Source organism: Schistocerca serialis, chromosome 2 (assembly GCF_023864345.2).
Source record: "Schistocerca serialis cubense isolate TAMUIC-IGC-003099 chromosome 2, iqSchSeri2.2, whole genome shotgun sequence".
Taxonomy (NCBI): Eukaryota; Metazoa; Arthropoda; class Insecta; order Orthoptera; family Acrididae; genus Schistocerca; species Schistocerca serialis.
Window position 1 is genome coordinate 873,154,546 of NC_064639.1, and position 25,060 is coordinate 873,179,605.

Here is a 25,060-nt window from a genome sequence, read left to right on the forward strand (position 1 = left end):
GTGGTTAAAACTGAGGAAATGCGAGAAAAGAGACAAAGAGCCAAAAAGATGAAACTGCACTCACTCTCCCCAGTCTTATCTATGATCACCTGGCTCACATCATATAGTGTAGCGGTGTCACTCTTTACAGCATCTTAAGTGTTTCTCATCATTGGCTAAGCAAACTGCGACTTATGAGTAGCTGCTCGTTGACTGGACAGTCATTGTACTAGCAAGACTGCTGGCGCTGTTTAGGAACTCACGAATGATTCCTTCCGCTGATTTTATACGATTTTCTTAAACTACCCTCTGCAATGGTCGAACGTCCCTGTCCACCAGTACATGAGGTGTGCGTTGTCTTGGTTTAGCTGCGGTTTTTCCTTCGTGCTTCCACTTCAGAGTCACATCACCAACAGTTGGGTTCGGCAGCTTTAGGAGTGTTGAAATTTCCCTTATAGGTGTGTTACTCAGATGACATCCAATGACTTGGCCACTTTCGAAGTCAGTGAGCTCTCATGACCGACGCATTCTGCCATGACTGCTTTTCTACTTTTACACTGGCGTGTACGCCTCTCATAACATATAATGCTCAGTTCCGCATTTCATAAGGCTTTCTGGATTCTTTATATTAGTTAATGTATCTCTAAGCAGTAAGACAGTTCCTTCTCCACTTTATCAGTGGAGATGTGCCATTATGATGATGATACTGTGGAGTGACGAATTTGAAGTCCATCATGAACAGAGACAACCATCTGAAAACAAAGAAAAAATAAGTAGATTACTTTACTTTTCGAGGAGGTAATGAAAACTATATGACTACCCCTTGTATTACACTTTATTAGTAGCTTACACTAAGTACCTCATGCGCCATTGTAGATCTTTTCTTCTTTGAACTGGTGGAAACGTCATATTTTCAACGGTCGTGAAAATAGAGCTTCATGAAATCGTCCCATTACCTGAAATCACTCGGTATTTTCAAGGGTCGTGAAAATAGAGCTTCATGAAATCGTCCCATTACCTGAAATCGCTCGGTTTAGTGCTCAAGGTTGATCCTTGGAATAAGCTAAAATGGCGTATACCTTGTACACTTTACATGGGTGGTGGTTTGTGCACTGTTGCCAATGGCTTTGCCGCAGTGGTAACACCAGTTCCTGTCAGATCACCGAAGTTAAGCGCTGTTGGACTGGGCTAGCACTTGGATGGGTGACCATCTGGTCTGCCGAGCGCTGTTGGCATTTGGGGTGCACTTAGCCTTTGTGAGGAAAACTGAGGAGCTACTTGATTGAGAAGTAGCTGCTCCGGATTCATAAACTGACATACGGCCAGGAGAGCGGTGTACTGATCACATGCCTTTCCTTATCTGCATCCTGTGACGCCTGTGTGCTGAGAATGACAAGGCGGCTGGTCGGTATTGTTGGGCCCTCCAAGGCCTGTTCGAATGGAGTTGTGCACTTTTGGATTTGGTACTACCCTTGGTCACTGTGTGGTAGATAGTTTCATAGACAGTGGAGAATTTAGGAGCAAGTAGTGTGGTAAGCTAACTCGCCCTCTCCCTTCAAACACACCGACACATGGTGCTAGTGAGTGCACTGAGTGTGGCTGTTGCTACTGCTGGTCTCTTTGATAGCAATAGATTGATATAAAATGGAAAATTTAAGAATATGCAGCCTTATGGCAAGCTAACTCTTTTACCTCTGAGCAAACGTACCCTCACATATCACTAGCATGTACAGTGTCAATTTTGCTGATAACGGTGGTCTCTGTGATGGGACCAGATACTTATAGACTGAATAATTTAGAACCCAGCATATAGCCTTGTTGTAATCTAACTTGTCCCCTTTGTGTAGGCATACCCTGACATTATGCTAGCATGTGCACTGTCAGTGTGGCAGTAACTGCTTACCTCTCTTTCAGGAATACAGAAATATAGTGTGAATAATTTAGGACCCAATATACAGCCTTGAGGTAAGTTAACTCTTGGACCTTTGTGCAGGCTTACCCTCACACAGTGCTGGTCTGCGCACTGATGGCATGGCTGATGCCACTGGTGCCGGTGCTGGGGGCACTGGCAGCACTTGGGCCGGAGGGATACCAGTTGCGTGAGGACTCTGCAGCTGGAGCGCTCTGCTTCCCTCAGGGCGCCGCCTTCTATACGGCCGTTCTGGTGCCCTCCACGCTCTGCTGCCTCGCCAGCGCCACAGCCTTCTTCTGGCTGCTTTTCGTCGTTCTCTTCCCCTTCGGGCGGGCAAAATCCGTTGCTGCTGCCTCCAGGTATGCTCAAACATGTTCACATATATACTGTCCGTCCAAAAAGTACCGAGACTAATTTTATTCCTAGCGTATAAGCGTCGTCCATGTAGTAACTATGGTGGCAGCTATGCACTAACAACAGTAAACAACAGGTCTGCACTCGACCAATCAGTTTTGAGCAGGCAATATTAAGTAGTGGACACGAGTTCATAATGTGTCAGTACTGTCGTGTCACAAATAGCATTCGATGAATGGCCTGAATATCTTTAAATCAAATGTACAAGACATTCTCTACAATGTTTTGAAGAAGAGAAAAGTGTTACAATTTTTCCCACACACCACGACTCCAAAACCAAAGAACGATGCAAGAACACTTGCTTGATTGAAATAAAAAACAAGTAAGTTGTCTTCTGGAAAAAATCACCATGGGGGATGAGACTTGGTGTTATCGGTATGAATCTACCACAGAACGACAAAGTGAAAAATGAGCCTCTAATGATTTGCCAGTACCGAAGAATGTGACATGTAGTATGAAGAACCTTCCAAAGGACATTTCTGACAGTTTCAGATGGTTGTAGCAGTGTTCTGTACATTGTTCTCAAATGTGATGTGGGTGAGTTGATTGGGGTGAGGGGGGGGGGAGACTGTTTAGAATACCTCAAGCATTAAAACTACTGTCTGAACTTTATTTTTTATTTGTCCAGTATGGATACTTTTTGGGTATATTGTCTGTCAACAGTAGTTTCTGAAATAGGACTCTGATGTTTGTCATCAAGAGCTTTTGCACTCATTGAATAACTGAAAAGTGGAAATGGCAGATCTTCTAAGTGCCACATCTCACATTTGTCACAAGAATAAAATAACAATTACCTCTTTTTATATATAACTTATTTGTATCCAAAAAACTGAGAAGGTATTCTGAAACCACAGAATACTTCTTCACTGATGGTCAGCAATCCTCGTTGCGCTGTGTTTGCTTAACAATTTGTTACAGACTGTTAACTGCACTGTGGATGGACCCATGGTCTAGGGGTAGCGTCTTTGATTCATAATCAAAACGTCTTCGGTCCCGGGTTCGATCCCTGCCACTGCCTAAATTTTGATAAATAATCAGCATTGGCGGCCAAAGACTTCCGGCATAAGAAGTCAGCCTCATTCTGCCAACGGCCTTGTCAAAGAGGGCGGAGGAGCGGATAGAGGTTCAGGGCACTCTCTTGTCCTAGGGGCGTAATGGGGCCCCTTAGGGAAATGGCAGCAAGAGAGGGGAAGAAAACCAATGTGCACTCCGTGTGCATACCGGGGGGAGTCATTCCAGATGTTGAAAGGGTCCTTCCGGATGCCATGAAGGGTACAGGGTGCACCCATCTGCAGGTGGTCGCTCATGTCGGCACCAATGATGTGTGTCGCTATGGATCGGAGGAAATCCTCTCTGGCTTCCGGCGGCTATCTGATTTGGTGAAGACTGCCAGTCTCGCTAGCGGGATGAAAGCAGAGCTCACCATCTGCAGCATCGTCGACAGGACTGACTGCGGACCTTTGGTACAGAGCCGAGTGGAGGGTCTGAATCAGAGGCTGAGACGGTTCTGCGACCGTGTGGGCTGCAGATTCCTCGACTTGCGTCATAGGGTGGTGGGGTTTCGGGTTCCGCTGGATAGGTCAGGAGTCCACTACACGCAACAAGCGGCTACACGGGTAGCAGGGGTTGTGTGGCGTGGGCTGGGCGGTTTTTTAGGTTAGATGGCCTTGGGCAAGTACAGAAAGGGCAACAGCCTCAACGGGTGCGGGGCAAAGTCAGGACATGCGGGGACCAAGCAGCAATCGGTATTGTAATTGTCAACTGTCGAAGCTGCGTTGGTAAAGTACCGGAACTTCAAGCGCTGATAGAAAGCACCGAAGCTGAAATCGTTATAGGTACAGAAAGCTGGCTTAAGCCAGAGATAAATTCTGCCGAAATTTTTACAAAGGTACAGACGGTGTTTAGAAAGGATAGATTGCATGCAACCGGTGGTGGAGTGTTCGTCGCTGTCAGTAGTAGTTTATCCTGTAGTGAAGTAGAAGTGGATAGTTCCTGTTAATTATTATGGGTGGAGGTTACACTAAACAACCGAACTAGGTTAATAATTGGCTCCTTTTACCGACCTCCCGACTCAGCAGCATTAGTGACAGAACAACTGAGAGAAAATTTGGAATACATTTCACATAAATTTTCTCAGCATGTTATAGTCTTACGTGAAGATTTCAATTTACCAGATATAGACTGGGACACTCAGATGTTTAGGACGGGTGGTAGGGACAGAGCATCGAGTGACATTATACTGAGTGCACTATCCGAAAATTACCTCGAGCAATTAAACAGAGAACCGACTCGTGGAGATAACATCTTGGACCTACTGATAACAAACAGACCCGAACTTTTCGACTCTGTATGTACAGAACAGGGAATCAGTGATCATAAGGCCGTTGCAGCATCCCTGAATATGGAAGTTAATAGGAATATAAAAAAAGGGAGGAAGGTTTATCTGTTTAGCAAGAGTAATAGAAGGCAGATTTCAGACTACCTAACAGATCAAAACGAAAATTTCTGTTCCGACACTGACAATGTTGAGTGTTTATGGAAAAAGTTCAAGGCAATCGTAAAATGCGTTTTAGAGAGGTACGTGCCGAGTAAAACTGTGAGGGACGGGAAAAACCCACCGTGGTACAACAACAAAGTTAGGAAACTACTGCGAAAGCAAAGAGAGCTCCACTCCAAGTTTAAACGCAGCCAAAACCTCTAAGACAAACAGAAGCTAAACGATGTCAAAGTTAGCGTAAGGAGGGCTATGCGTGAAGCGTTCATTGAATTCGAAAGTAAAATTCTATGTACCGACTTGACAGAAAATCCTAGGAAGTTCTGGTCTTACGTTAAATCAGTAAGTGGCTCGAAACAGCATATCCAGACACTCCGGGATGACGATGGCATTGAAACAGAGGATGACACGCGTAAAGCTGAAATACTAAACACCTTTTTCCAAAGCTGTTTCACAGAGGAAGACCGCACTGCAGTTCCTTCTCTAAATCCTCGCACAAACGAAAAAATGGCTGACATCGAAATAAGTGTCCAAGGAATAGAAAAGCAACTGGAATCACTCAATAGAGGAAAGTCCACTGGACCTGACGGGATACCAATTCGATTCTACACAGAGTACGCGAAAGAACTTGCCCCCCTTCTAACAGCCGTGTACCGCGAGTCTCTAGAGGAACGGAGGGTTCCAAATGATTGGAAAAGAGCACAGATAGTCCCAGTCTTCAAGAAGGGTCGTCGAGCAGATGCGCAAAACTATAGACCTATATCTCTTACGTCGATCTCTTGTAGAATTTTAGAACATGTTTTTTGCTCGCGTATCATGTCATTTCTGGAATCCCAGAATCTACTATGTAGGAATCAACATGGATTCCGGAAACAGCGATCGTGTGAGACCCAACTCGCCTTATTTGTTCATGAGACCCAGAAAATATTAGATACAGGCTCCCAGGTAGATGCTATTTTTCTTGACTTCCGGAAGGCGTTCGATACAGTTCCGCACTGTCGCCTGATAAACAATGTAAGAGCCTACGGAATATCAGACCAGCTGTGTGGCTGGATTGAAGAGTTTTTAGCAAACAGAACACAGCATGTTGTTATCAATGGAGAGACGTCTACAGACGTTAAAGTAACCTCTGGCGTGCCACAGGGGAGTGTTATGGGACCATTGCTTTTCACAATATATATAAATGACTTAGTAGATAGTGTCGGAAGTTCCATGCGGCTTTTCGCGGATGATGCTGTAGTATACAGAGAAGTTGCAGCATTAGGAAATTGTAGCGAAATGCAGGAAGATCTGCAGCGGATAGGCACTTGGTGCAGGGAGTGGCAACTGACCCGTAACATAGACAAATGTAATGTATTGCGAATACATAGAAAGAAGGATCCTTTATTGTATGATTATATGATAGCGGAACAAACACTGGTAGCAGTTACGTCTGTAAAATATCTGGGAGTATGCGTGCGGAACGATTTGAAGTGGAATGATCATATAAAATTAATTGTTGGTAAGGCGGGTACCAGGTTGAGATTCATTGGGAGAGTGCTTAGAAAATGTAGTCCATCAACAAAGGAGGTGGCTTACAAAACACTCGTTCGACCTATACTCGAGTATTGCTCATCAGTGTGGGAACCGTACCAGGTCGGGTTGACGGAGGAGATAGAGAAGATCCAAAGAAGAGCGGCGCGTTTCGTCACCGGGTTATTTGGTAACCGTGATAGCGTTACGGAGATGTTTAATAAACTCAAGTGGCAGACTCTGCAAGAGAGGCGCTCTGCATCGCGGTGTAGCTTGCTCGCCAGGTTTCGAGAGGGAGCGTTTCTGGATGAGGTATCGAATATATTGCTTCCCCCTACTTATACCTCTCGAGGAGATCACGAATGTAAAATTAGAGAGATTAGAGCGCGCACGGAGGCTTTCAGACAGTCGTTCTTCCCCCGAACCATACGCGACTGGAAAAGGAAAGGGAGGTAATGACAGTGGCACGTAAAGTGCCCTCCGCCACACACCGTTGGGTGGCTTGCGGAGTATCAATGTAGATGTAGATGTAGGGGTGGGAAATTGCCCCTAAAGGTGGAAGAATCAGCAATGATCAACGACATGAGGATGCAGAAGGCAATGGAAACCACTGCATTAAAGACACGTAACGTGTATCCACAGGACATGTGGCCTGTAATTGAAGAAGTGTCATGATGATTTCTCCATTGGCAAAAGATTCCGGAATAGTCCCCCATTCGGATCTCCGGGAGGGGACTGCCAAGGGGGAGGTTACCATGAGAAAAAGATTGGATAATCAACGAAAGGATAACGTTCTACGAGTCGGGGCGTGGAATGTCAGAAGCTTGAACGTGGTAGGGAAACTAGAAAATCTGAAAAGGGAAATGCAAAGGCTCAATCTAGATATAGTAGGGGTCAGTGAAGTGAAGTGGAAGGAAGACAAGGATTTCTGGTCAGATGAGTATCGGGTAATATCAACAGCAGCAGAAAATGGTATAACAGGTGTAGGATTCGTTATGAACAGGAAGGTAGGGCAGAGGGTGTGTTACTGTGAACAGTTCAGTGACCGGGCTGTTCTAATCAGAATCGACAGCAGACCAACACCGACAACGATAGTTCAGGTATACATGCCGACGTCGCAAGCTGAAGATGAACAGATAGAGAAAGTGTATGAGGATATTGAAAGGGTAATGCAGTATGTAAAGGGGTACGAATATGTAATCGTCATGGACGACTGGAATGCAGTTGTACGGGAAGGAGTAGAAGAAAAGGTTACAGGAGAATATGGGCTTGGGACAAGGAATGAAAGAGGAGAAAGACTACTTGAGTTCTGTAACAAGTTTCAGCTAGTAATAGCGAATACCCTGTTCAAGAATCACAAGAGGAGGAGGTATACTTGGAAAAGGCCGGGAGATACAGGAAGATTTCAATTAGATTACGTCATGGTCAGACAGAGATTCCGAAATCAGATACTGGATTGTAAGGCGTACCCAGGAGCATATATAAACTCAGATCACAATATAGTGGTGATGAAGAGTAGGCTAAAGTTCAAGACATTAGTCAGGAAGAATCAATACGCAAAGAAGTGGGATACGGAAGTGCTAAGGAATGACGAGATACGTTTGAAGTTCTCTAACGCTATAGATACAGCAATAAGGAATAGCGCAGTAGGCAGTACAGTTGAAGAGGAATGGACATCTCTAAAAAGGACCATCACAGAAGTTGGGAAGGAAAACGTAGGTACAAAGAAGGTAGCTGCGAAGAAACCATGGGTAACAGAAGAAATACTTCAGTTGATTGATGAAAGGAGGAAGTACAAACGTGTTCCGGGAAAATCAGGAATACAGAAATACAAGTCGCTGAGGAATGAAATAAATAGGAAGTGCAGGGAAGCTAAGACGAAATGGCTGCAGGAAAAATGTGAAGACATCGAAAAAGATATGATTGTCGGAAGGACAGACTCAGCATACAGGAAAGTCAAAACAACCTTTGGTGACATTAAAAGCAACGGTGGTAACATTAAGGGTGCAACGGGAATTCCACTGTTAAATGCAGAGGACAGAGCAGATAGGTGGAAAGAATACATTGAAAGCCTCTATGAGGGTGAAGATTTGTCTGATGTGATAGAAGAAGAAACAGGAGTCGATTTAGAAGAGATAGGGGATCCAGTATTAGAATCGGAATTTAAAAGAGCTTTGGAGGACTTACGGTCAAATAAGGCAGAAGGGATAGATAACATTCCATCAGAATTTCTAAAATCATTGGGGAAAGTGGCAACAAAACGACTATTCACGTTGGTGTGTAGAATATATGAGTCTGGCGACATCCCATCTGACTTTCGGAAAAGCATCATCCACACAATTCCGAAGACCGCAAGAGCTGACAAGTGCGAGAATTATCGCACAATCAGCTTAACAGCTCATGCATCGAAGCTGATTACAAGAATAATATACAGAAGAATGGAAAAGAAAATTGAGAATGTGCTAGGTGACGATCAGTTTGGCTTTAGGAAAAGTAAAGGGACGAGAGAGGCAATTCTGACGTTACGACTAATAATGGAAGCAAGGCTAAAGAAAAATCAAGACACTTTCATAGGATTTGTCGACCTGGAAAAAGCGTTCGACAATATAAAATGGTGCAAGCTGTTCGAGATTCTGAAAAAAGTAGGGGTAAGCTATAGGGAGAGACGGGTCTTATACAATATGTACAACAACCAAGAGGGAATAATAAGAGTGGACGATCAAGAACGAAGTGCTCGTATTAAGAAGGGTGTAAGACAAGGCTGTAGCCTTTCGCCCCTACTCTTCAATCTGTACATCGAGGAAGCAATGATGGAAATAAAAGAAAGGATCAGGAGTGGAATTAAAATACAAGGTGAAAGGATATCAATGATACGATTCGCTGATGACATTGCTATCCTGAGTGAAAGTGAAGAAGAATTAAATGATCTGCTGAACGGAATGAACAGTCTAATGAGTACACAGTATGGTTTGAGAGTTAATCGGAGGAAGACGAAGATAATGAGAAGTAGCAGAAATGAGAACAGCGAGAAACTTAACATCAGGATTGATGGTCACGAAGTCAATGAAGTTAAGGAATTCTGCTACCTAGGCAGTAAAATAACCAATGACGGACGGAGCAAGGAGGACATCAAAAGCAGACTCGCTATGGCAAAAAAGGCATTTCTGGCCAAGAGAAGTGTACTAATATCAAATACCGGCCTTAATTTGAGGAAGAAATTTCTGAGGATGTACGTCTGGAGTACAGCATTGTATGGTAGTGAAACATGGCATGTGGGAAAACCGGAACAGAAGAGAATCGAAGCATTTGAGATGTGGCGCTATAGACGAATGTTGAAAATTAGGTGGACTAGGAATGAGGATGTTCTACGCAGAATCGGAGAGGAAAGGAATATGTGGAAAACACTGATAAGGAGAAGGGACAGGATGATAGAACATCTGCTAAGACATGAGGGAATGACTTCCATGGTACTAGAGGGAGCTGTAGAGGGCAAAAACTGTAGAGGAAGACAGAGATTCGAATACGTCAAGCAAATAATTGAGGACGTAGGTTGCAAGTGCTACTCTGAGATGAAGAGGTTAGCATAGGAAAGGAATTTGTGGCAAGGCCGCATCAAACTAGTCAGTAGACTGATGACCAAAAAAAAAAAAAAAAAAAAAAAAAAAAAAAAAAAAAAAAAAAAAAAAAAAAAAAAACTGCACTGTCACATCCCTGATAGGTATTATTGCAGCTAAGGTATTGCTTGTTGCTCCACATGACAAGAGCTAATGAATATATCTCAGTTTCTCCCAGTGGGCGTTCCACTGAATGTGTAACTTGTGCCAGGCAATTGGTGCCGATATAGCAACGTGTGCTCGCATCCACGACTGACTTACAGTGTTAATTGTTTCTTTCTGCAGCGTAGCTATGTCACCACCTCTGCTTGGTGTCGCCTGTGACTGCGCTAGTGCGACCTTAAGAAAAATTTTAATTTCTTCCCCTTCTTCTACTCTGTAGCATAACAGTTATAATGTGTTTGTCCATTTTCCTGTATGAAGTTATAAAGACAATGTTGCAACTTTACTCAGACTATCCAATATTACATCATACACAAAATTATAATTGTCGGTTTGTATGTCAGAGAAATGTGTTTTGTTTCGGTACAGGTACATATGTTACAGAAACCATTAGTCTTTGCTGTAGGTTAACAAGTAACATTTAGTTGAGATTTACATACTTACTCCACAGAAATACATATAATTTTATACAGTAAGGATGTTATAAGCATAAAGTTAAGTACTTCTTTAATTACTCAACATTTTTAATCATTGTTGTAACATCACAGTCCTGCATCTATGAGCTGTTACATTCTATAAAAACAGTTGACTGTTAAGAACTGCTTGAGAGTGCTTCTAAGCACTGTGTATGATTCTCCTATAGTGAAACCGATCAAAGTTTCATACACAGATGGAATGTGAAAGTGTTGTATCGTGAACACACTGAGCATTCAGCACCGAACTGACATTTAAGCCTCATGGTGCGGGGAGCTTTCAGACGTGACAACTGGACCGATTTGGGTTTGCTGAAGGCAGACCAAATTTTCGTCAGTGCATGGTAAGATTGTTCAACTCGGCTTCCGTGCCCTTCATGATCAGGCTACTGAATGGCTTATTCCAGCTGCGTAATACAAGGCCCCACACTGCAGTTCAAACAGCAAATGCCTTGAGGAATGCAGAGATGCTTGACTGGCCTGCCTTGTCCTCTGATTCATTACCTGTGGTGTTTATTTGGGATGTGATGCGAAGATGTATACTTTCATAGCATCCTCCAGTCAACAGTCTTCATTAAATGGCACAATGTGTCTACGAATGGAATTAAAGTTTAATCAATTAATACCTGTTATGTGATGAACACCTCCACAAGGACTGCTGGATTGCTGCCTCATTGTTTGACACTTCCCAGTTTCGAACTGTATTTTGTTCCATCCAGATAATTTAAACAAACATTGTCAAAACAGAATATGAAATCTGACATGAGGCACAAATAATTTTTTGACACTTCTATTGCAATTTTCCGTGTGGAATAAGAATTTTTTTCCTTTTTTTACTCCTCACAAATGAGGAGCTGCCACCCGATAAATCACCCGATAAAAACTATCTCTTCTTGGCTGCACACTGGATAAGTTTTGGATGGCTGCAGATAGGTGGTCAAAGATCACAGTATAAGTGTTATAAGTGTTAATTAGGACAGATAGACAGTCGTCCTCGACTGACCGGGCGCTCGAAGAGAAAATGCTTTCTCCGTGTTTCTCCCTCTGCTGGTAATCGATTTCTGCCAGTTGACGTCTGCTACAAAACTTGTGCCACTCTCCAGGGATATGGTTGTTTTTCTGAACAAGGTCGGAATCTTTTACGAGCCTGATACTTCTAAATGGAATAAACTCCAGAATTTTTCGGAAGAGGCATCTCTGAAGCTAGAATGAAAACATACTAGTCTAAAATTCAAATATACGCCCTACCATTATTGTTTCAGTATTTTCAGTCGTTAAACTGTTGGTACGACATGAGCGAAAAAAGTTTTAATCTACCTTTCTTTGGCGGCATCAAAGAAACAGAATGATGCACAGTCGTTCAGCTGCTTTTGAGACGGACATGCCACTGACGAAATCATTTTCGTCGGAGTTGTGCATCCGTATGAATATCATGCATCGAATTTTTGAATCAATAGGATAAACTGCTGTGCCTTCTGCTGTGACTGTGATAGGACTACGACTACCTGAATGAAACACAAACGATGCTTTCATAGGCATAATTTTTTCTTGCTTTATTTTTCCATGAGTCGTAAAATAAGAACTTAACTTCCATTTGCTTTTTCGGGGCCCACCAATGAACGGAGCTTCTGTGTGATGCATATCTTTCTTGTTTTTTACTTCATGTTCACCGATTGAGACGTACCAAAACGTGAGGAGGACCTAACCACGGTGATCATTATAATCATATTTATGATTATTAAGCCATTCATAGTTATGGTTTTTGATTTCATGTTTTTCTTATTTTTCAGCATTGGCAGTTTATTAGTTCCACTGCCTGACGATAAGTCCATTTGCAGAAATGTTTCGCGAACTGTAAAATGCAAAGTAACAACAAGAAATTGTTTTGGTCGACTTCTGACTCGCTACTGAATGCTAGTAGAATCCGTTTTTGTTACCATTACCTCCCTGTAGACTAAAAGTTTTTTTTTATTTGAGCAGCCTTCACAAGTAGAATTTAATGCTAGCACAATGAGCAAACTATATTAAGTGAAATATTATCTTTGTGACCGGAATTTTTACGTATCCTGACAAGTATTCTCGTGAGTCTGGTTTTCTACAGAAAAATCGGACAATCACACCTAAATCGGGATACTTGGCCACGCAGGTTATAACGTCCGTGCCATGCCATGAAATGTCAGCCATCTGTTGTTGAAAATTGTAACTACTGTAATTTCGAAAGTTTGTCCGCCTGAAAATGTACTGTTGTCCCAAGCATATTGCAACAAACGGTGTATTTCTATCGCTGCTCGTTTAGTTTTTATTGCCGTTTCAAATATACCGGTCATTTTTGAAACACCCTGTAAGTTGGCACAGTGGATAGGCCTTGAAAAACTGAACACAGATCAATCGAGAAAACAGGAAGAAGTTGTGTGGAACTATGAAAAAATAAGCAAAATATAGAAACTGAGTAGTCCATGCGCAAGATATGCAACATCAAGGGTAGTGTGCGATCAGGAGAGCCGCGGTCCTGTGGTTCGCGTGAGTAGCTACGGAACGAGAGGTCCTTGTTTCAAGTCTTCCCTCGAGTGAAAAGTTTACTTTCTTTATTTTCGCAAAGTTATGATCTGTCCGTTCGTTCATTGACGTCTCTGTTCACTGTAATAACTTTAGTGTCTGTGTTTTGCGACCGCGCCGCAAAACCGTGCGATTCGTAGACAAAAGGACGTGCCTCTCCAATGGGAACCGAAAACATTTGATCGCAAGGTCATAGGCCAACCGATTCCTCCACAGGAAAACACGTCTGATATATTCTATACGACACTGGTGACGGCATGTGCGTCACATGTCAGGAATATGTCGTCGACCCACCTAACTTGTACATTTGGCGAATGGGTAAAAAGATTCTTCTACCTTACCCGATTTAGGTTTTCTTGTGGATGTGATAATCACTCCCAAAAAATTGATGAAAACATAAGAGTTTGTCACATAAACTGCAACAAATGAATGCAACAGTTTCACAGTCGCACAGTTTTCCCTGTGCTCTGTCAAAACATGTGTTTTTAACGTTTTCAAATTTTTCCGTGTGTAGACCGTCAAATCCTGCATGTGTCCAAGCAAGTCTGAACATGTCCTAGAATTTTGGAGAGCGAAGTTGATTATGTGTGAGTGCCTTAAATTTGATAATTGACACACGATCACGTACACAATACTGCTCCGTGTACCTGTGCAGTTTCGCAAAATAATTGTCTGAAAATAAAAGGTTAAACTTTTCTCTCGAGGGAATACTTTTTTTTTTTTAATCTCATTTTGTTCGTTTTCGTTCGTTGCATCTGCTCGGGGCGGACGTCGAAAGACACCCGTTTTAGTTCGTTGTTGGTCCATTAACTCAGTTTTTTTATTACAGAGAGCAGCTAGCCCTCTGACCGAACACGGTGAGCTGCCGTGCCGGCTAGCTGCTCGCGCTAACCACGGGACCACGGCGCTCCTGAGCTGAGAGTGTCCTTAATGTTGCTTATCTTACACATAGACTACTCAGACTACTCAGTTTGTACATTTTGCTTCTTTTTTCATAGTTCCACACAACTTCTTCCTGTTTTCTCGATTGATCTATGTTCAGTTTTTCAAAAGCCTATCCACTGTGCCAACTTATAACTAAAACTGAGGGGGGTGCGATGGGGAGGTTCCCTTGTTAGGAGCAACCTGTCATATTTAACTGGGTGTCGAGTGACATCTCGTGCCAATGCTGGGAGAACATCACGGTTTAATTAATACGTTCACAGCAGTTGAGCGCGCGATGCCGATGAGTGCGGACAACGGAACGCGCGCGTCCGAGCCAGCCGGCTGGGTCGCGCCGGGGCCGGCCGCTGGCCGGTCGGTGGGGCCCGCCCCGCCGGCCGTCCCGGCGACCGCTCCCCACAGGACGGATACAACGGCGACGACCCCTGCAACGACAACGGATTCTGACAGGCAACATAATGAGGACAGGACCACGACGAGCGCTATGCGAATGCAGAGCGCAGGACAACGTACGTCAAACCCCTACGACGAGAGACATCAGCTAACACAGAACGATCGGCAACAACGGGAACTAAGACGTGAAATACAAGACATGATTCTGCAAAGTCAGGAAGTATACGACAACCGCACTAGTGCAGTTCCTACTTCACAGCCTGAAGAACAAGCAGACGACGTGGAACAATTCTCTCCACCAGAAGACGACGACGAAATGGAGGGAGTCTCCTCTGAAGAAGTTTGGACCATGCAGCCCACCGACGGAGAGGGCGATTTTACACTAGTTCGCCAAAGAAAACGACTCAACGCTTCTCCTAAGCAGAACAACTCTCGGAAGCGACAACGTCCAGAAGAACTGAAAACTTCCAACAGTTACGCGGCTATTGCGACGGAAGGTACTACGGATGCTCCAGAACGTATGGACTAGACGAGTGACGCCAATCTCGAAGCAGATAAAGAAGGGACAGATGGCTCTGGCCGTAACTTACTACGCAAACTCCCGCCCGTCACTATTTACCATACCAAGAACTACCCGGAACTCAACAAGGCGCTGCAAGCGAATATTGACGGCAGTCTTAAGGCCATCTACCAACGAGACAGGATCAAATATCACTTTGACTCCCATGAAGATCAACGGTCCACTTTTTACACATCAGGCCGCAGAGGACAAGGACCTCAAAGTGGTTGTCAAACGTCTACCTGCCGAAGTTACGGAGGAAGAACTGAAAGACGCACTGATAGAGAAGGGTTTCCCTGTCATCAACGTCCACCAGCTTAAAAATCGAGACGACAACACGAAGGAATTACGACCTCAGGATGCTTACTGTGTCACGTTGCCAGCCCAAAAGGAAAACTACAAGATTTACGACATCAAATACCTTCTATATACTAAAGTCGTTATTGGAACCTACAAAAGGGAAGAAGGACCTGTTCAATGTCGCCACTGCCAGCGATTCGAACATACAGCTAATTATTGCAGCTTGCCTGCTCGCTGCGTTCGATGTGGAGGGCAACACCGATCTTCAGCATATACTCATCCCCGCGGGGCTCCGCCGAAATGCGCTAACTGTGAAAATGACCATCCTGCCACATGGCGTGGCTGCCAGAAGTACCAGGAACTTCTCAGGAAATACAGACAACGGTCTTCCCCGCAGCCCTCTCAACGGAGGACTCGTGTAATACGGAACTCCAACGTGACGCCACACCCTCCGCTCCACCGTCAGCAAACGCCACAAGAACAGCCGGCGGCGACACGGCAGCCAGTAACACAGCCTCCTCCTGAAGCACTTCCACCTCGACAGCACCGCCAGCATTATTCATACGCCCACGCAGCATCACCACGACGACCGGAAACGGAAACCTACGTCTCACCAGCTCATTTGATGGAATCTATAGCTCCAGCGCTCTCTGATGTCGCGAAACTTCTCACCGCCGTGCAGCAACAACTAGTGGGGATACTTTCTTTAATCGAAAGTGTATTGAAGGCCTTTGGAACACCTTAAGATGGATCGCCCTGGGACCACGAGAAACCTGAAAATCAGTATATGGAACGCCAACGGATTGAAACACAAGAAAACAGAATTCACTGAATTTTTACAACGTCACAAAATCGACATCGCACTTGTATCGGAGACGCACCTTCGTCCAACAACTGAGCTCAGATTTCGTAACATGTACGTCTATAGAACGGACAGACAAGGCCAACGAGGTGGAGGGACCGCAGTTCTGCTTAAAAGGGAACTGCGGCACCATCATGAAACACTACCACACCTCCAACATCTGGAGGCAACAGCAGTAACGGTTCGATTGGCGGCAGGCAACATCACTTTCATTGCGGCGTACAACAGCCCCGGTAAAAACCTGGTGCCAGGCGACCTAAGGAGTATCTTCACCAATTTTGACAAAATCTTCCTAGGAGGTGACCTTAACAGCAAGCACGTGGCGTGGAATTCACGGCGTACGAACCCTCGTGGACGAACTTTGATTGCCATGGAAGAAGAACTGGGCATCACAGTCCATGGCCCACGAGAGCCCACACGGATTCCTTACGTCTATCGGCAAGAAGCAGACGCCCTAGATATTGCTATCATCAAAAATATTGAGACGAACCTCCAGCTCCGCACCGTCGACGATCTTTCGTCTGACCACCGACTTGTTATCAGCATAGTGGAAAACGCAACGGGCCAACCTTCCGCCCCCAACCTCACGAACTCTGAACTGGGGTCAATTTCGGACATATCTTGACAATATCTGCCCGACGCAGGACGTTTCAACACCGGAAGCCACCGACATCGCGGTACAAACTTTGACGCAGAAGATAAAGATAGCCAAACGGAGGGCAATTACTCACACGGTCTAACCTGTAGTAGCTTTCGACGAGTTCCCGCCTTTACTCCAAGAACTGAAGACACAGAGAAACAGGAGCAGGCGACGTTGGCTCCGCTATAGAAACCCGATCGATCGACGAGAAACACACGTCTTAACACGAGAACTGCACAGGAGAGTGGCCGAGTGGCGACAGCAGGTCTGGGAAGATAAGCTGGATGAATTCTTACTTCGAACCAAGAACGAATGGCAGGTAGTCAAGAACATACAACACCAGCGGCCACCTAAATGAGCCATCAGAGGACCAGATGGCCTCCTCTATGACGAACTCGCCCAGGCGGAGCTGTATGCTACGACTTACCAAGAACAGATGTCTACACCAGCGACCCCCGTGAACGACGTCCGCCTGCAAGAACAGGAAGCCGTCGTTTTACAGCAGAATGGACTGCTTTTCGTACTGCGTCTGTGCAAAGCCGCCCACAACTCACCACACCAGCAGAGATCCGTAAAATTATCCGGAAGACTCGGAATAATGCGCCGGGCAACGATTCCATAAGCAACACCGATTTGAAACAGTTGCCCAGGAAGCCAACTGTGCTCCTTACCCGAATTCTCAACAGCTGTCTTCTGCAGGGATATTTTCCTACGGCATGGAAGACGGTTCGAGTAGTTCCAGTACCCAAGCCAGGTAAAGACCCAGCAGAACCCAACAGTTACCGGCCAATTAGCTTCTTGCCGACCCTTGGCAAGGTGCTCGAGAGAGTGCTGTTGAAGAGGCTCCATGACATGCTTACAGCGCATGATGTTATACGACCCGAACAATTCGGTTTCAAGGACAAGTTATCTGCCGAACATCAACTTCTACGGATCACCGAACGGATACAAGAAGGATACAACAAGCAGCACTTCACGATTGGTGTCTTCCTTGACATCGAAAAAGCTTACGATAAGGTGTGGCTGCCCAACCTTATCGTCAAACTGCATCGCACAACCCCTATTGCGGATTGTTACATTAGACTCATAGACAGCTTTCTGCAGGACAGGAAACTGTATGTCCGAGTCGACGACAAAAACTCCGAAATGAAACTGATCTCCGCAGGAAATCCGCAGGGCTCTGTCATTTCGCCTCTGCTTTTCAACTTATATATAAATGACATCCCAACAGTCCCCCTTGTTACGGCGAGTTTTTATACGGGGGATACAGCCTTTCTGACAACTGGACGACACTTGGACCAGCTAATCGCTAGGATGCAACGGCAACTTGCTGTAATGGGACGCTGGGCGCTGCAAAATAAGATAACGATCAACCCGACGAAGACGGCAGCCATTCCGTTCACACGGAGGAAACCAGTTCTGAACGACAGACTCCAAATAGCTGACCAATTTATCCCATGGTCGCCGGGAGTGAAGAATCTCGGTGTCTACCTTGGCAAGAAATTACTCTTTACGCAGCATATTGACGACAAGAAGACGGCAGCCCAGAAGATGGCCAAGTCATTGATTCCAATCCTGAAGAGTAAGGATCTCAGCCCTAAGACTAAACTCCAATTGTATAAGGCAACAGTGGAACCCACAATGTTGTATGGCTCCTCCTCGTGGGGAACTACGTGCGTCTCCAACTACAACAAATTCAAAGCGCTGCAAAACATTTGCTATCGATGGATCACAGGAGCTCCATGGTGGACAAGAAACGTCGACATCCGCACCGCACTCCACGAGACCACTATACAAGAGAAGGTCCATGACAAGGCTCTACGAGTTTTTGACAAGATCGATGCCCTTAGGGACGAGGTTCGACAATTAGAATCGGTAGGAACGGTAAACCCTGCAAGATGGCACAAGTATCGAGTACCGAAGTCAGTAACGTTTCACCCCCCGTAGGCAATCTATCATAACACGAGGAAGCAGTCACACATAACAGCCTTGACACATTTCACCCTCCACAGGAGATAGACATCACCAAAGACAGCAGGCTAAAGGACCCATTGGGTGCCCAAGCCTAACTGAAAGTGTAATAAATAAAGTGTTTTCCTTTTATCCTTACATCCCATCCTAGAAGAATAAGTCATCAAGGATGATCTCTTCAGTCCACACTAACACACTATACTTAAAAAAAAAAAAACACGTTAACAGCAATTGTAAATATTCTATGGGAATCAAGAGAGTATGTGTGCGTGGATGGTTGCGCCTTTGAATTTGTAGCGTACCGTGTATTGGAGGCTGTCTGAGTGGGTCAAGCACGAGGGCCAAAAATAAGAGGAAGTGAAAGAGAAAGAAACGTACCATATATAGATGCGTAGTCTGTGAGAGCATTACACTTGTAAATCATAGTATGCACTGATTCATTGTTCACGTACACTGCCGCAATTCTCTGTTGCAGAACCTTTGCGGTAGACTTATTCGCCCTGCTTCGCAAAGCAGAAAGGTGAATGCTGTCATCTTCTGCAAAGCTGAAAAAACTTTCTTTATGTAAACAGAGCAAAGCTGCAACCCATGCTGAGGTAGCTTTTCGAAAAACGTTTTACTTTTTGCATAACAAATTAAAAACCGCAGATTTTGGATTCACGGGTTTTTTTGCTATCCAGTTTTTCTCAAACGACTCCTTACGACACTTCAATGTTAAGTAACTCGCTGCTTGTTGATAAAAGAATGTGCACTGAACTATGGCTGCGAATTGCAGTTGCAAATCTGAGAGAAGCAGAAACTGACTGTCTGAAATTGTTGTCTTTTTTCGAAATGCGCCTAAACCCTTCTGTAAAAGTCGAAATATTCTCTATTTTTAAGGTGTGAAGAGGATAGTACCCTCACCTGTGTCTTTCTTTAAGAAACTATCAACACACCAGCGTTTCTGAGGAATGCTGGTAGTTTTCGGTTTCTACATTTCAGGGTATTCCTTTCTGCGAATAAAAAGTAGCAATTTCAAACGGCCAAAATAATAGGACCTGAATATGTTAAGTCGCGTTCAAACTAACTGCACTGCGCCAGAAACTGTTTCTTCTGTTGTTGGTACTTCAAACAAAATGAGGCGCTGGCAGGTGCTGTTTGTCCATGGCTGTATAGCGCCAAGCCGAGCTGTGGGTCCAAGTAGTTCTGCTGTCCACCACTAGATGGCAATGGCATCCTTTTTACGACAGCCGTTGATTAACTGACATGTAGTTCATGCAGTCTGCACGATATGTTTCTAATTTATATACACAAACCTCACTCGTAAACTGGCCTACTTATTCTTAAAAATTGGTCAGGACGAATTGGACGCAAACACTGAGGATTCTGTACAAACTTAATTACATATATATTAATAGCTCATCCAATCTGGGAATCAAGAATCTCGACGATTTTTGTCTGTTATCGACATTGATACTGGCAAGAGATCAGTCCCAGGGATTCCAAGCCTTTCGTAAATGTTTTAATTCCAAGTTTAAAGCTAAATAACAAACGACAAAAGAAATATGTTTTTCACGTGATATAATTGTAAATTAACAATTTTCTAATTTTTTCCTTTAGTTGCACTGTCGAAATTTTCTTCTTGCCAAATTTCATGGTTCTACGTCAAGGGGACGTACCCTATAAGTTTTAATGAGGGAGCTTGCGAGTATCAAAATATGTGACTTAAATGGCAGTATCCTTTGCTCGCATAAGCAAACGCTTATTATGTAGCCAAGAGAGTATAGACATTAGTGTGTGGCATAAATTTCAGTTTGATACATCTACCCATTCCTGAGGAAATCGGGTCTAAACAAACGGCCAGACAGACAGTCTGACGACAAATGACAATTTTTTCCGTCTGATATAATCAAAAATTTAAGGATTATTTATTTTGATTTCACTGTAAAGCCTTGCTTCTTGCCAAATTTTATGATTCTAGGTCAGCAGGAAGTACCGTGCAAGTTCTAATGAGTGAGTTTCCGAATATCGTAATATGTCACATAAATGCCCGTATCTTTTGATTGCACTGACCTAGACCTTAATGTCTGACATAAATTTCAACTCGATACGTGTGCCAATTCCTAAGAATAAGGGTTTTGAACATTCAGACGGACAGAGAGATGGACAAAAAAGTGATCCTAAGAGGACTCCATTTTTACCGCATGAGGTACGGAACCCCCCTCTAGGAGTTCAAAATCCTTGCAGTAACTTCTGAGATTAGCCTGAATATACGAAGGAAGCGAGCATCGGACTTCAGGCTATATACGTACAGAAGATTAGTGGAAAGAGGACTGTCCGAAGCTCTTACCAATCAGGACGGCAATATCCAGTTACTGCACGAAATCCTGCGCTAGAGTAACTTGGTTCGCTTCGTAGCCGGCGGCGTCTTTCTGCGATTTTATCGTGTGAAGACAATCGATCTGATATCGATGGGGCAATTTTTCACCACGAAGGGGACTCGAAGTAGCGCATAGACCTGCATTGGAAATGTATGCGCTCGAGCAGTGACAGCTGAATGTATCACGCACAGGCTGGCGGGGTTTTAAATAAGGAAGCTCTGTGTATTTTCGACAGTGTACGAGGTGTGTTCGAACAGAAACCGAACGTTTGAAATAGTGCGCCAACCAGCAGATAGAGCGTGCTGCGGCTACTGCGGACACCTAGCGTTAGGTTTAGACAACAAACTGAGATTTGCCTCGTGTCGCTCGGACAATTTGCAAGCGAACCACAGTCGCTGAAGTAAGCACGTGTACAGCCCGCTCGTTGGATTATTGCAATGAAGGAGCTCGGAGAACGACGTGTGTGTGTGTGAAATTCTGCTACAAACTTGGCAAAACTTTCACAGAGACATTTCAAATGCTTAGCCAAGCATACGGAGAGTACTGTATGAGTCGCACGCAGTAGTAAGAGTGGTTTAAACATTTTCAGCAGAGCAGAATGTCGGTCTGCGACTATTCCAAGTCTGGATATTCTTTCACATCAACAGATGATTGCCATGGGGACAGCGTTCTTGGTGTGATTCGCGGAAATCGTCGTTTAATTGCTCGAGAAATTGCTGAGGAGATAAGCATCGGCGCAGGATCATGCCATCATATTTTGAGCGAAAAACTTGAGGTGCGTCGTGTCAGCGCAAAATTCGTACCACGTTTGTTGACTGAAGATCAGAAAGAGACCCGTGCTGGAACGTGAGAGGAGCTGCATGCCGCTGTTGATGACAATGAAAACTTTCTTAAGAGCATCATAACAGGCCACGAGATGTATATGTACGGCTATGATGCTGAAACGAAGATGCATTCGTCGCAGTGGATGGGCGAAAGGCCACCTCGTGCAAAAAAAGCACGCATGAATCGGTCAAAGATCAAGGTGATCTTGGTTGCGTCTTTTGACTATAAAGGTGTTGCCCATCACTAAATTTGTGCCTCGTGGTCAGATGTTAAACAAGGAAGTCTACCAAGGAATCCTAGTGCGCATGAGGAATGCTGTGAGAAGGAAGAGGCCTGTGTTATGGGAAAACCAGAGTTGGATTTTGTATCTTTCTCTGCCTCGTGATGACTGAGTGTTGTGTGATGTCCTTAGGTTAGTTAGGTTTAAGTATTTCTAAGTTCTAGGGGACTGATGACCATAGATGTTAAGTCCCATAGTGTTCAGAGCCATTTGAACGATTTGATGTTGTATCATGTCAATACGCCAGCACACGAGTCGTTCCTTGTCTGCAGCTGTCCAGCTAAACACCACATTCCCGTTGTGCCCCTTATTTTCCGGACCTAGCCCCGCCAGACTTTTTTCCTGTTTCCCAAACTGAAAAATCATGTCGAAAGGACGTCGTATCCAAACCACAAGGCGATACAGGACAATGCGACGAGAAACCAGCGCGCCATCCCACAAAATGTGTTCAAGGAGGCGTTGCAAAACTGGAAGAAACGGTGGGACGTGTGTTGCCAGTAGAGGGTATAATCTTACCCGTCCACACATCACTATTAAATTCACTGCCTTAGTATCTTCACTAGTTTCAAAAGCTTCGAGAGGTGTAAGATTCACAAACTAATAACTTTTTACTTATCTTCATTATCTCGTTGTTGTTGTCGGTGGCTCAGTCTTGTCTGGGGGTACATTCTTGCCGCTGACATTTCGATTTCTTAGCTTCTTAATGGCTAAATAACTGTTGAAGATTTGTCTGTATTATTCTTGAATTTTATTTTATCCCATTCTTCTAAATCAGACCGACTTAAAAATTTTCACTTCTATCAAATCACAAATTACATTGTTGTTGACAAGTTTAGGAAAATATGTGCATTTCCATTGCCCACCAGTACTTACATTTTTCGGTACTCGTAGTTTCAAAGAGTTTGCAAAGCAAAAGACTTTACAAAGGAAAAGAGTTTACAGAGAAAAAGAGTTTACAAAGCAAAAGAGTTTACAAAGCATTACAAAAAAAGATGACTCATCGACGAAATTCATCATCATTTTATAAATTAATCCAGAAATGACTTTAATAATTTCCATTAGATTGTGTAATTAGCCGGCCGGAGTGGCCGAGCGGTTCTAGGCGCTACAGTCTGGAACCGCGCGACCGCTCCGGTCGCAGGTTCGAATCCTGCCTCGGGCATGGATGTGTGTGATGTCCTTAGGTTAGTTAGGTTTAAGTAGTTCTAAGTTCTAGGGGACTGATGACCGCAGATGTTAAGTCCCATAGTGCTCAGATCCATTTGAACCATTTTTTTGATTGTGTAATTAATAATATGAATTTTAAATATACCAGATATTTTCGTAATTTAAAATATTTTCAGAAGAAGAGCAATTTTAACTGTTAGTGCATATCGATTATAATATATTAATTTCTTTTTTATACATTTTAGTCTGAAATAGAATACATCGTACACAAAATCATTTGAATTCTTTTAGTGAAACAGCTGAGACAATTTTAACCTATGCAAGAATTGATAGTATACATGGCATCAGTTATTTCTATAAAAAAGGTAATGGTAGAGGAGGATGACTCGTTACTAGAGGACTGTTTTGAAGGGGACAGTGCTTAAAAGTTGTACAAGAAGCAATGAAGCTGAGACAGCAATTTTCATTTATTTATTTTTTTTTTTTAAAGACACCTCGTACACCTGAAGATGGAGAGAAGACTGTGCGAAAAAATATCGTGCAGCAAGATATAAACATCCTGCAGTTCACTCGAAATTTCACGGAGCAATGTAGCCGCGCGGACTAGGGGCGTTGCCACGGTTCGCGCGGCTCCTTTCACCGGACGTTCGAGTCCTCCCTCGAGCATGGATGTGTGTGCTATCCTTAGCGTATAGTTTAATTTTGATTAAGTAGTGTGTAAGTAATCTGGTCCCATAGGAACTTACCACAGATTTCCAAATTTTTCACGGAACAATCTCTACACCAGGAGCGCTTTTAAATTTCACAACGTCCTTGTCGTTTACGTTTTACTGAGACTAATGGACTGCTGACGCAGTGCTTTGCAGCTATGTGTAATTCCAGTGGCTGTACGTCATGTGAAGCTCTCACGTGTACGGGTGTGTGCGCAGACACGGGCCGTCGATGCTGCGGCGCCGGCTGATGACGGCGGTGATGCTGTTCTTCCTGCTGGGCGTGCCGTGGGCGCTCGGACCTCCCGCTAGGACCTTGTGGCTCGCCTACCTCTTCTGCATCACAGCCACGCCGCACGGGTGAGTATGCTCACCCACACACGCAGCCCACTGCACCACGTACATACACTCCGTCGGCTAACTGATGAACGAGCTGGAGTGTCACCACTCTCCATCTACGCGACTACGTCACAAGTTGCACGTAAAGGTTGTTCCCTGATGTTGTTATACCGGGCCTTCGGTATCGCGGCTCTTAATCCTAAAGATTAACTCGGACTCAGAGGAACTGCACTGCAGCAGAGCACCGCGGCGCGACGCAACCAAATACACACTGAAGAGCCAAACAAATTGGTACACCTGCCTAACCTCATGTAGGGCCCCCGTGAGCACGGAGAAGTGCCGCAGCACGACGTGGCGTGGACTCGACTAAAGTCTGAAGTAGTGCTGGAGGGAATTGACACCATCAGTCCTCCAGGGCTGTCCATAAATTCGTAAGAGTAAGAGGGGGTGGAGATCTCTTCTGAACAGCACGTTGCAAGCCATCCCAGAATTGCTCATTAATGTTCATGTCTGGGGAGTTTGGTTGCCAGCGGAGGTGTTTCAACTCAGTAGAGTCTTCTTGGAGCCACTCTGTAGCAATTCCGGGCGTGGGGTGT

General features: G+C 44.4%; 1 protein-coding gene and 1 pseudogene across 1 annotated transcript in view; both read left to right on the forward strand.

Annotated features, from left to right (window-relative positions):
• LOC126456486 (uncharacterized) overlaps positions 1 to 25,060 on the forward strand; it is a 319,255-nt gene that overhangs the window by 277,494 nt on the left and 16,701 nt on the right. The window contains exons 11-12 of the mRNA XM_050092237.1: positions 1,973 to 2,250; positions 24,345 to 24,485. Coding sequence (XP_049948194.1) covers positions 1,973 to 2,250; positions 24,345 to 24,485 — 419 coding nt within the window. The remainder of the gene's footprint in view (positions 1 to 1,972; positions 2,251 to 24,344; positions 24,486 to 25,060) is intronic.
• LOC126459637 (5S ribosomal RNA) lies at positions 1,097 to 1,214 on the forward strand (annotated as a pseudogene).